Raw genomic sequence first — 12,540 nt, 5'->3', positions numbered from 1 at the left:
CATCAGCTCCATTGGCTCTGTTGCATTATTGAACACATGCTGACCTTGCACTAAAAGCAGAACTTTTCAATTAGCAGCTTCAGTAGTAAATGTCACACTACGGTCAATAGACTGAGGCTGAGCCCCTTCTGCAAATTAACCCCTATATCCCTTCATCTCCACCCCCTGCCTCCCCCCACAGAGCACCTCTATTCACCTCCCAGTTGCTGAAATAGCCAGATGCAGATTTATTTATTCTAATCCTAGAGACAGGTGTTGGATGTGAAGAGTTTTCTAAGATGTACATGTGCTTGTAATCTAAAATCAGCTCCTGATGGACCACCTCAGGAAGTGCAGCTGGAAGCCCTCTCTTCCCAGAGCATTAGAGTCACTTGGAGGGTAAGTTAAAATAATGTGGATGTTTCCAGGAAGTGAGAATATACTGTAGCTGTGTCCAGGTCGGTACGGTTAGAGTTGATATCATTGCGTTTTGGTTTGTGCCTGAAATTTGCTGTTTCTCCAAAGTTAATTAGTACTGTTCTCAGTCAGTCTTTGAACTAAACATTTAAGGTGCTATTGCTGCACATACTGCAAGCTTCTTCTAGGCGTGACTTTGTTTTACTTTATGAATGTAAAGCAGGATATTACAGGAAAACAGCATGTGTGTTGTGTTGGTTGTTACTGAGCAACTAAAGGTATTTCGTGTGTTCATGTAGCCGCGGTGTTTGTGGATATTTTTTGTCAGGTGGTTTAGGTGAGGCAACACATTTTGCACACGTTATTAAAATTCAGTGAAGTGCATTCGGGCTGCATTTAAACCTCTGATCTTGTCTTCCAGTGTTATTCAAATTGTTATTTCACATTTGGCACCAAAATAGATCTAAATATGTGCCTCAAACTGTGATCACAGTTTAGTCTCTGTCAGTTTGTGTTAATTTGAAAAAGTGAGAGTGTTGCTTAATGGAAACAAGTGCTCATTTTCCTCCAGCTATGCAGCTTGTGTGGCTGTTGTATGTGGAGTCTCATTTTGGATGCCAACTTTCCTCGTTTTTATGAGTTCTTGGCAATGACAAATAACCAATATTTGGTTGGATTATATAAGTATTCACACACTGTACTACAAAGTTTACTTGGCTTCCCAAACATGTCTGTGTTGCCATGTTGACCAATCAGCGCTAAAAAGCTAACATTTTGTACGTGTTTACATGAGTGCAGAGCTCTCCACATATAAATGGATAACCAAAGATGCATATGAGTAATAGGAGGTTATAACCAGTGCTTGTATACCTGTAGAATTAGGTATTTTTGCAGGTAAAAAATAAATTCCTGCTGTCTGAAATAACCCCTGTCATTTCTCTGCCAGCCACCCAAGAAGCACCTGCAGAATGGGGCCATCCGAGGCTACCAGGTTGGCTACAGGGAGTACAGCTCGGGTGGAAACTACCAGTTCAGTGTGATCAGTGTAGAAACCACAGGAGACAATGCAGAAAACCTGGTGCTGGACAACCTGAAGAAGTTCACCCAGTATGGAGTTGTGGTGCAAGCCAGCAACAGCGCTGGGACAGGGCCCTCATCCACAGAGGTGGCTGCCACCACTCTGGAGGACGGTAAGGAAGAAGAGAGTGGCAGCATTTAATTTAAACAAAACTAAACCTGATTTTATGTGATGTTCTTCAGTACACCGCAGCTACATTTACTGTTCTTTGAGAAGAGTTCCTTTTAGAGACATATGTAGGGATATATCGCAACCTAGTGGATATAAGCAGGTACTCCTCTGTGTTTTCAGTCCTACAGAGTCCACAGATTTCCTAATCTCTTCCCTGGTTTTTCCACTCCAGTACCCAGTCGTCCTCCAGAGAATGTACAGGCCACAGCCACGTCTCCAGAGGTCATCTCTTTGTCCTGGCTCACCCCTCCCAAAGATGCTCTGAATGGAAACCTGCTGGGCTTCAGAGTCATTTACTGGGCCAACCTGCCCGATGGAGGTACAGTACACACTCAAGTCTGTTTAATACATTATAGTTTGCATGCAGGGCAGGACCATAAGCTGATAAATTCATTCAAAATTTTTAACATATTACGACTAGATATTATTCCTAGTGAATATGGAAAATCTGAAGTGATTGACTTATCATTCAACTCATCAATTAGGCTTAACTGAACTGTATACATTTATGCTGGCATGGTCCTGTGGACGTGAGACAGCATGGCATGTCATTGTCACATGTTGGGTTTGTGTCCGTAGGATTGGTTGTGACAGCATGATTACCTTTGACCCTTGCACTGTCACATTTTGTTGGCCTGCATAAAGAACTTGAACACTCAGGACTTGACAGCCATGGTTAGTTTGCTTGGTAACAGTCTGTGGCTCACTGAGTGACTGTTTGTAAATTGTTTGGTTTAAATTATATGTAAATATATAATTAATAATGGGTATGTTTCAACTACGCTGAATCCCTAAAATAGGTTATTAAGACAGTTGGCAACAAATGCAATCATTGATTCACTGGATGACAGACTGAGATAAAATCATTTTATTATTTGTAGTAGTACCTGACCCTTCAGGTATTGGACCCTTCAGGTATAAAAACAGTTTATAACAGTGAGTTTAAATTTATTTTTTAATTTAGACCAATTTTATTAATCACATAACCAAAAAGATGTCAAATATAAAGGCCTATAATTTATGTAACTTTAGAAAGACTAATCATTATGGTCATTCCTGATTAGCCTGCTAGTTTAAATAGTTATTGTCTTTATCATTCCTTTTTTCCAAAATGACCAACACAATTATTAGATTGACTTTTTAGTTAATATTCTGATTCTTTTAGAGCTACAAGAGTTGTTTCCATGTTCATGTTAGTGTGAAGTACCTTTATCAAAACAGTAATCAGCAGCACATACATGAACACACACGTGTGTGATGTGCATTTACTACGGTAGCCGCTTTATCTCAGTTGGTAAGAGAGATGTCCACGACTCCCAGTCTCTCCTGGGTAGATGTCAAGAGTTCTTGGGCGAGACACTGAGCTGCTGTCACCAGTGTGACTGTATTGCCTTATAAAGTGCTTTGGATAAAAGCGCTATATACTGTAAGCAGACCATTTATCATTTACCAAAACAACTGCTGTTCTGCACGTGATGTCTAGAAGAAATGCAGCTGTCTTGCACATCTCCTGAGAGAAGTGAAAAAGAAGAAAGGAGGGAGAAGCAGGGACAGAATGCAGTGACACACCGTAACACATCAATAATTCAAACCCTCACAGCTGAGGATAACAAGTCAAGGCCTGCCACCACAGCAGACCTTGCATACAGGGCTATTTAAACTTTGTGATGGAATATGAAATTATATCCAAAGCTGTGCTGCTGACACCCTCAGGCTTGACATCTGCTGTTATGTGTCTGATCTGCTGTATAATATGAGTCACATGTGTGAGGTTTTTTTCGCCTTGCCCTAAGGTGTCCTGATTAAATTTGACTTTATCCCCCAACACTATCCTTCTCCTGTCTTCTGTCCATCAGAGCTTGGAGAGATCAGGAACGTGACAACTTCTAAGCCATCTCTGGAGCTAGATGGACTGGAGAAGTATACCAACTATAGCATCCAGGTGTTGGCCTTTACCAGAGCTGGAGATGGTGTTCGCAGTGAACAGATTTACACCCGCACTAAGGAGGACGGTAGGAAAATTTAGTGAGACTGCAGCTTGTATGTCATTCAACCAGCTTCACAGCAAAATTCTACTCTCTATATCAACTGGATAAATAAAATTTAGACTATTTCACTGTAATGAATGAACCCCTGCAGTAAAAGCAAGGCGGCAAGCAGCAGGGTCTTAAATACTCTTATTAAATTAATTACTGTAATTCATTTAGCTGGAAGTGTTTTATAATATGACATCTATCCATAGATTATCTTGCTTTATAATCTCTGTTAAAAAAAAGTACTATAAAAATCTTATGAATAATAATATTTGCTTAATGTGGAAAATATATCAACTAGATTTTCTTTTTCTTTTAGTTCCTGGTCCTCCTGCAGGTGTGAAGGCAGCAGCTGCATCCAACTCAGTGGTGTTCGTGTCCTGGCTTCCTCCCCTCAAAGTGAATGGCATCATCAGGAAATACACCGTTTTCTGCTCTAACCCACATCCCACGGTAACCCATTAACAAACAATTCAAATTAAATAATCAGTGTTATGCCATACTGTAGGCTCAGCTCCGAGGCTAAAACAGCCGGACACTACAGCATAGTAAACACTTTTAATGCTGGTTTTTTGACTTTTCATGTTATGCTCTTCGATTGTCCTCAATGTTTTCCCTCCCAGGTGAGCAGTGAGTTTGAGGCAGCCCCGGATGTGTTTTTCTACCGTATCCCCAATCTGAGCAGGAACCGTCAATACAGTATCTGGGTGGTGGCTGTCACTGCTGCAGGCCGTGGAAACGGCAGTGAAATCATCACTGTCAAACCCATGGCTGAGGGTAGGTGAAGTCAGCGCCATGCTAGTGCGATAGTGAGGAAAAGTGATATAAATGATGCGATATGGATCAGTTCAATTTAAAACTTTACCCTAACTCACTGACTTCCCTCAGGAATGGGTGAAAAAGTAGGTAATTCTCAGTACCTCTTCATTCAAGGCCTGTTGAGGTATAAGCTGAATGCAGATAAGACATTGTTTTGGACGTGTCTGTATTAACATTGTTTTGTGAGAGCTGATAAGCTGATCGCGTGTGCTGATGGTGCATGGTGTCCGAAATCAGGACCCATGGCTCCTATCAGGATGCTCACATCCTGCCTAAGATCTAGGTGATGGATGTCCTCTCCTCTCTGTACACTGGTCAGATGGCGAGAGAAACGCCATCACACACTGACTCAGTGAGGTTAGGGGTTAGAGAGTAGAACAATAGCAGATAAATGTGAGAAACATTTATTTATGTCGCTTCTCCTCGGCTGATGAAGCATGTGTGTGTTATTGTAGCTCCGGCTCGGATTCTGACCTTCAATAGGACAGTGACCACCCCCTGGATGAGAGACATTGTTCTGGCTTGTAAAGCAGTGGGTGATCCATCCCCAACCATCAAGTGGCTAAAGGAAATGTGAGTAACCATCAGCCGTATATCGACATACTAACAAATGTTTTGATTTTTTTCTACATAAAGACATTTCAACACAATCTTTGACAGCAGTTTTATCACATAATTGCATCATTTGTGTTTGTCTTGTCAAAATAACCTTTGTCACTGAAAACAGAAAGTAAACTCTGAACACATCTGTTTCAGCAATGCTACTCCAGCACCTGTTGTGATTGACAGCCGACGCAGCATTCATGGTAATGGCAGCCTTGTTATTCGCACAGTGAAAGCAGAGGATTCTGGGAACTACACTTGTGCGGCCACTAACAGTTTTGGGTCTGACAAGATCATCCTCAACCTGCAGGTTCAAGGCAAGAAATGGCATGTTTCAAACAGCCCTTAGGTAACAGGTGTTGCTGAGCATGTTGCACCTGTTCACACAATTTATTGCTCTGTATGTTAGTAGATCACCTTTTTGTCCTTAGACAGTCCTAAAAATAATGAGTAATTTTTAATTTTGTCTGTTTTCTTGTCTGCAGTTCCACCAGACCAGCCTCGTCTCACAGTCACCAAAACAACCACCACTTCCATAACCCTGTCCTGGATACCTGGAGACAATGGAGGCAGCTCCATAAGAGGTCAGAAACACACCACAGTGGTTTTTGTTAGTTTGTTTCCTTTTCTGCTTCTGGTTTTCCCATCTTGATTCATATTCATCTTCCAACCTGTGTTCCTCCCTCTAGGCTACATTCTGCAGTACTCAGAGGATAACAGTGAGCAGTGGGGTAACTTCGCCATCAGTCCCAGTGAGCGCTCATATCGCCTCGAGAACCTCAAGTGTGGAACCTGGTACAAGTTTACCCTCACTGCCCAGAATGCAGTGGGGCCTGGGCGCATCAGTGAGATCATTGAAGCAAAAACTCACGGGAAGGGTAGGCTGTTTTAAGAGATGTTTGGGGGAATTTAAAATTGCTGTCCTTAGCAGTATTATAGTATTTATTAATCTTTACAAATAGAGTATTTGTGTTTTTAAAAAGTTAAATTGAGTTTCCAGATAATTATCTTATAGAGTATTTCTATCTTTTTGCTTCAAATGAGCATCGAGGAGGCGACAGCACTAATCAATCAACCACAGCACTGCCCCATATTAAAATACCAACATTTTAATTTGAACTTATTCCATCTGATATTTTATACTTTTGGTCAGCAGAACTTGCATCAATGATTTGCAGTTGTATTTTATCTGAGGTCGACTGTTAACACGCTATTATCTTCGTCTCCACTAACAGAACCTCAGTATTCTAAAGAGCAGGAGCTCTTCACTAGCATTAACGCCACCCGGGTCAAGTTAAACCTCAATGGCTGGAATAACGGAGGATGCCCCATCACTTCTTTCACACTGGAGTATCGGCCTGTGGACTCACCCACTTGGACCACAGCGCAGCGCACCTCCCTCACCAAGAGCTACATCCTATACGACCTTCAGGAGGCCACTTGGTACGAGCTACAGATGAAGGTCTACAACAGCGCTGGCTACGCTGAAAAGAGGGTCAAGTTCGCAACACTCAGCTATGATGGAAGTGAGTTTACACATCAGCAGGGGACAATATCATTGCCTCCTAATTTCTTTGCCAAACAGAGTCACTGAAATATCTAACATGGCCTTCTGAAACTGGCAGCAAATTGTGCCTGTGGTTGAGTCACTGGCTGCTCCAGAGGTAGCACAATGTGAACACTGGCACCGAGCCTGTACAGTAACAGCAGTAGTTTTAGGTTAATGGCAGATTGAGGCTCCCTTGATAATTTGGGCAATGAAAAACACGTTTGGTGCTGACTCGAGTGGTTGTAGTTAGTGTGGCTGCCTATGACTCCTCAATCACAAGCCTACTGTACAACACAACGTGACTTAAATAATCCAGCACTGCCAGTTGACATTGCACTCTGGGAGATCTGTGGTAATCAGCCACAAGCAGTGCTAAAGACCAAACACTTTATTTCCTCCTTCAGTTCCATCCTGGAGCTGGAGAAGAGCATTTAACTATGAAGGAGGAGTTGATACTCATTTAAGCACAGACTTGAATGAGAGGCAGCTTTTAGTGCCAGTTCGGCAAAAGGTCAAGTGTTGATATTAACAAAGTGCAGCAGCTTGTTGTGGTACATTGTGATTGTTTGATACAGATGTTAAACACTTAAGCTTTGACCTTCTAATTATTTTTATTGACTTTTACACAAGATCATAACTGACATTCAGCAGCTGTTATTCAAAACACAAGGTTCTAGCGGTTTTTACAACAGCAACAGAGGATTACTTATATATAAAATATGTCTTAAAGCCCGTCCAGACTGAGCATAGGTATCTGTCACAACATGTAACATAAGACTTCTGCACAGGTACCATCGCACCTTTGGTGAAGGCACCCAATGTGAGCGAGGAGAAGTCTGGGGGCGGTGAAGGTTTGAAGATGATGGTTACTATTTCTTGTGTGTTGGTGGGCATCATTGTAATTTTCATCGGGCTGTTGGTGCTGAGGAGGAGGAGGAGGGAGCAGAGACTCAAGAGGCTGCGAGGTGCGATAAAGGCAACTTTTGTTTTCTCAAAACAACACTTTATTCTTTGATGTACAACAAATGACATGTTTTTTCTCTTTTTTTTTGACAGATGCAAAAAGTTTGGCTGAGATGCTGATGAGGTAAGAACATTTAGCAGCTTCTCTGTATGAACACAATACTGCCATCTAGACAGAGTTTCTGATGACTTTAAGTTTTGTGCTCCACAGTAAAAACACCCGTCCTGCAGAACCAATAAATAAACAGCAACAGACGCTCCGCATGCACATCGACATCCCCAGAGCCCAGCTTCTGATTGAGGAGAGAGACACCATGGAGACTGTTGGTAAGTACAGTGTTAGTTTTGTAATGCTGCCATACAGTACGCTGCTCCTCTCAAATTCAAACAGCAGAAAAACCTGGTCATTGTTTTCCTGAGCCTGTTTCTGTTGCTGTCCCACAGACGACAGATCCACGGTGTTACTGACTGATAATGACTTTGGGGAGACTCAGAAACAGAAGTCGTCCACAGTCACACACACTGTCCACTACCAGTCGCTGTCACAGGCCACTGGTCCACTCGTAGATGTGTCTGATGCCAGACCAGGAACCAGTAAGTCCAGTACGGACGCTTTTTCTTTAACTTCATACAGCAGCTTTTCTAGAATTTGCATGTGGTTGCTATGTTTATTTTGGCAGTTTTTCCTTCCTTCATTTTGTGTTTTTCTTCCATTGATAAGCCTTTTTACTACTGGTGTATGCTGCATGCTTGAGTGATTGTAACTAACGAAATAAATAACAATGAGACAATTGCAAATGTGACATGGAGCAAATCTCTCACTGCAACAGATCAAATATGTGATGTACTTACTTCATGCCTGTTGCCTAAGCACTCATTTGAAAACACTGCTGTTCAGCTTTTCATTAGCCCCATCTTCACCTGCAGGATCTGTAAGTGGTTATTTCAGCCCAAAGATCTTTACCTTCACAAGGGGAAGCCAGCACCTGCAACTCCACAACGACATCATTCTTAAACTCTCCCTCCAGTTACTTACACAAACACCCTGCTCTCCCTCCTTTTTTTCAGACCCTACCGCACGTCGCACAGCCAAAGCTGGCCCAGCAGCTCGCAACCGCTATGCTAGCCAGTGGACCCTGAACCGACCCCACCCCCCTGTCTCCTCCCACACCCTCAGCACTGACTGGAGGCTGCCCACACCCAGAGTTGCAGGCTCCGTTGACAAAGAAAGTGACAGCTACAGCGTCAGCCCATCTCAGGACACAGGTAAACAGCACATCTGGATACAGATGCTGTATACCGCTCCTCTTCATCTCTAACAACAAACCATTGTCAGCTGTCTCACAACTTTAACATCTTAAGTTTAATACTTGTGCCACTAACTCTTGTCACTAATCCCTCCACTAACTGCGGCCCATGTCCAGATCGAGCGCGGAGCAGTATGGTGTCAACAGAGAGCGCCTCCTCCACCTACGAGGAGCTTGCCAGAGCCTACGAGCATGCCAAGATGGAGGAGCAGCTGCGCCATGCGAAATTCACCATCACTGAATGCTTCATCTCTGACACTTCCTCAGAGCAGATGACGGCAGGCACCAACGACTACACTGACAGCCTGACCTCCAGCACACCGTCCGAATCAGGCATCTGCCGCTTCACTGCTTCCCCGCCCAAGCCTCAGGATGTCAGCCGGGTCATGAACATGGCCGTGCCCAAGGCCCACAGACCGGGTGAGGCTGTGCTGCCCATAGCCCACAGTTCTGTCTGCCTGAGATTCAGCAGCAACTTCTAACTTTTCTTCTAATGTGCATCATTATGATGATATCACTAATCACTAAATGTACAGTAACTTTCTGTCTAATATTGACATCAAACTATTAACCGTGACTTTAATACACGCAGTGAGACCTGATGGAGAATTAAAAATTTATTCAGTTCAGTAATTGTTTTAGAAAGGAAAACTGTGAGCTATTAAATCAAATATTTACTCCGTTAAGTTAAATCACACACCTTTTCAAACAACTAAGAACTTATTACAAATTTTGAAAGGTAAAAATGTAAGATAGGAAATTATGGCTGTTCTTTTGATATTGTCATTGTTATTTCTAAGAAACATATTTTACTGAGAGAGTGATACTTCAAAGTATTGTAAAATATAAAGCCAAAACTTTCCTTATAGTTAGGACAGGTCATGCATGGTGTTTTCCATTATGTTTATCTGTGATTTGCTATGGTGTCCTGCAGGGGGCGAGCTGGTTCACCTTCCTCCATACCTCCGCATGGACTTCCTGTTGAACCGAGGCATGTCCTGCACGGGGTCATCCAGAGGGACAGCCAGCGGGGAGAGAGCTGCCATGGGTCAGGCATGTCTGGAGCCCCAGAAGAGTCGCTCGCTGAAACGGCCCTCTCGCATGGCACCCCCAACACCCACAGAGGCCCCTCAGGCCAGCAGGGACCCAGTGGCCCAGTGGCAGCCCGGCTCTGCGGCCACGCTCCCCCACAGAGAGGGCTCAGAGCTGGCCCAGGCTGCCAAGCTCAGCACCTCCCAGGAGTCCCTGCTGGACTCACGGGGACATCTCAAACAGAGCAGCAACCCCTACGCAAAGTCCTACACACTGGTATAACAGCAGGGGCACCTGGGGCAGGACCAGAACTCACTCTAACACTGGACTTAACACTCAAGTGCAGTAAACTGACTTTCACCACGCAGTTCTGTATATACGTCGCCTCCCTCCAAGGGCAGGGTCACTTTTACTAATCTCTTTTTATTTAATTTAGACCATTCTTTAATTTCCTGTTTGTAACTTTTGTTTTTCAGTTGGTTTCACTTCAGAAAAAAATTCACACATGGGAAGCTACAGAGCTTTGCCAAATTAATTGAGTATTGAGGCAGCATTTATTTATTCTTAATTCTTGTTCATTTGTTATTATGAATCAGTGATTATTAATTGTTATTTGTCAGCTGTTAATGATCATTAGTTATTGATTACCAAATGATCTATTATCACCATTACTACAAAGTTTTCATAAGAACCCGGACAGCTTTTTTTTTCTTCTTTTCTTTTCCTGGAGTGGAAGATGACGATTTGAAGTCATTTTTTCCTATGGAATATCCTTCTAAAACACTGAAACTTGGGAGAAAACTTGGAATGAAAGCAATTGACACCAGTCCAAACTTTTCAGCTGCTCTCCAATTGTTACTTTTTTGAAGAAAAAAAAAAAATCTATTTCCTATGGATGCATGGGGACTGACCAATTAAAAGACAATGAGGATTACGATCGTGGCTGGACAGCCCAGTCGAGCATTTTGTCACACTATGAAATGATCCAATGTGAAGATTTATTATTCTTAATACTATAAATATATATATAAAAAGAGAAATCACTTTTATTTGTGGATATTACAGGGAAGAATTGATTTGGTTAATAAAGTCCTTAGTCATGTTTGCACATATCCTGTTTTAATTAGGAAATGGAGTCTCTGTTGATCTTTCTCTGTGTCCCGTTCTCTCATGGTGCAATATGAAAAAGATATGAAAAGTATATGAAAACTATTGCTCTATACTGTACTGTATTGATGAAAAATAACTATGTTGTGAGTATACTTACAGGGCCGGACACACTCCAGCTATGTATTCAGGTGTAGTTACCACTGCTTGTTTGCCAGGGTGGTAAAAGATGTTAGCTAGAACAGGGAGGGTTTAGAGAGCTAATGGTTTGCACTTCACAACATCCAAGTCAAGTGTGTCCAGATAGATCCCCTACTCTCAGTGCACTAGGTAGAGTCTTCAAGGCTCTCACTCTCTTCAGTAGATTTACTGTTGCTGCATTGCAGTGATGCTCCTCTACAGGGAAAAAACAAATGTGAGACAATCCAGCAGAATCCCCCTCTTCAAACCAAACCTATAATGTCTATGGGAAATATCTAAAAAAAAAAAAAAAGGAAGAAATGTTACTATACGTAAGAATCTGTTTTTTTTTGTTTTTTTTTGTTCCTGTCTGCCCTGGCCAATTTCTGTTCGTTCTGTTTCTTTAAGTTAGCCTAAAGGGAGAAAAGTTTGATCCAAAATGCTGTGAGGTCATTATGTCCGTTTCTATGATTAGTTTCTATAATTAACTGTCTTCATTATTACGATTATACATTTTAACAGGAAAAAAATGTCACTTTTTATTTTTAACACAAGTGTTCACTATGGTGGCACTGGAATAAAGAGAAACTAACACAAAGTTCCAATTTGATTAATAAAATGGCTGTTCCCCAACATGTCCTCCACGGGTTTGACATGAGTGAATGATGGTGGTGTGGAGAAGAGACAGGCTCATGGAGGCACTGCTCTCTGGCTTTTTTTGGGTCATGAATCAACAGGAAACCCCCAAACCTTGCCTTAATTTTATCCTAAAGGTTAGACAGCAGTGTCTCAGTCAATGCCAGTAGGTGGCAATGTTGTAAAGACAGTGAGCAACACTAATTCATCTTCCTCGCTTAACTTTTCTTCAAATCTTTACAGTCAAAGCCATGTTGCTGTGTGAAGAGAGTGAAAGTTGCCTCTCTGTTATGCCCAGAGGAACCTGACATCTTAATAGCAAGCAGTCATCTTTAGGTTAACAGATACAAAAACATATATAAAGGATTTTACAGCTTAGCTCAAGTACATTTCGTGTCTGGAGTAAGATGAGGGTAATTAAAGAAGCTAAGGACTTGTTATCACCAATCTCAAAATATTAGAATGGAATGGAGCTAAAGATGTGTTCTTTATTATTTTGGTATCTGATGCTGGGGGTCCAAAATCCATATTATACATAAATTCAATTTTGAGTCTTTGGTGCATTAACACCAGAACAATCATAAGGTACACGTAAACTGATAGTGTCCTGACTGAAAATACACGTTTTTGTGCGTGTTATTATTTTAGCAAATGGAGGAGCAGTTG

The 12,540-nt window shown here is 42.1% G+C and overlaps 1 protein-coding gene across 5 annotated transcripts in view; it reads left to right on the top strand.

The window, feature by feature from the left end:
• The window catches only part of dscama (Down syndrome cell adhesion molecule a), a 78,896-nt gene extending 67,337 nt beyond the window's left edge, over positions 1-11,559 (top strand). For 2 of the 5 annotated variants that reach the window (XM_067494578.1, XM_067494575.1), the window contains 18 exons: positions 308-378; positions 1,343-1,586; positions 1,818-1,964; positions 3,502-3,657; positions 3,998-4,131; positions 4,302-4,455; positions 4,953-5,070; positions 5,254-5,417; positions 5,586-5,684; positions 5,790-5,978; positions 6,336-6,626; positions 7,438-7,614; positions 7,706-7,736; positions 7,824-7,939; positions 8,057-8,215; positions 8,681-8,878; positions 9,037-9,339; positions 9,854-11,559. In XM_067494578.1, the coding sequence (XP_067350679.1) occupies positions 308-378; positions 1,343-1,586; positions 1,818-1,964; positions 3,502-3,657; positions 3,998-4,131; positions 4,302-4,455; positions 4,953-5,070; positions 5,254-5,417; positions 5,586-5,684; positions 5,790-5,978; positions 6,336-6,626; positions 7,438-7,614; positions 7,706-7,736; positions 7,824-7,939; positions 8,057-8,215; positions 8,681-8,878; positions 9,037-9,339; positions 9,854-10,233 (3,131 nt within the window). In that variant the 3' untranslated portion in view covers positions 10,234-11,559. The remainder of the gene's footprint in view (positions 1-307; positions 379-1,342; positions 1,587-1,817; positions 1,965-3,501; positions 3,658-3,997; positions 4,132-4,301; positions 4,456-4,952; positions 5,071-5,253; positions 5,418-5,585; positions 5,685-5,789; positions 5,979-6,335; positions 6,627-7,437; positions 7,615-7,705; positions 7,737-7,823; positions 7,940-8,056; positions 8,216-8,680; positions 8,879-9,036; positions 9,340-9,853) is intronic. The other 3 variants (XM_067494576.1, XM_067494577.1, XM_067494579.1) reach the window with 3 other exon arrangements.
• Positions 11,560-12,540: the final 981 nt, after the last annotated feature.

The sequence above is a fragment of the Channa argus genome, chromosome 24 (assembly GCF_033026475.1).
Source record: "Channa argus isolate prfri chromosome 24, Channa argus male v1.0, whole genome shotgun sequence".
NCBI classification, from domain to species: domain Eukaryota; kingdom Metazoa; phylum Chordata; class Actinopteri; order Anabantiformes; family Channidae; genus Channa; species Channa argus.
This window is presented reverse-complemented; position numbering and strand designations above follow the sequence as displayed.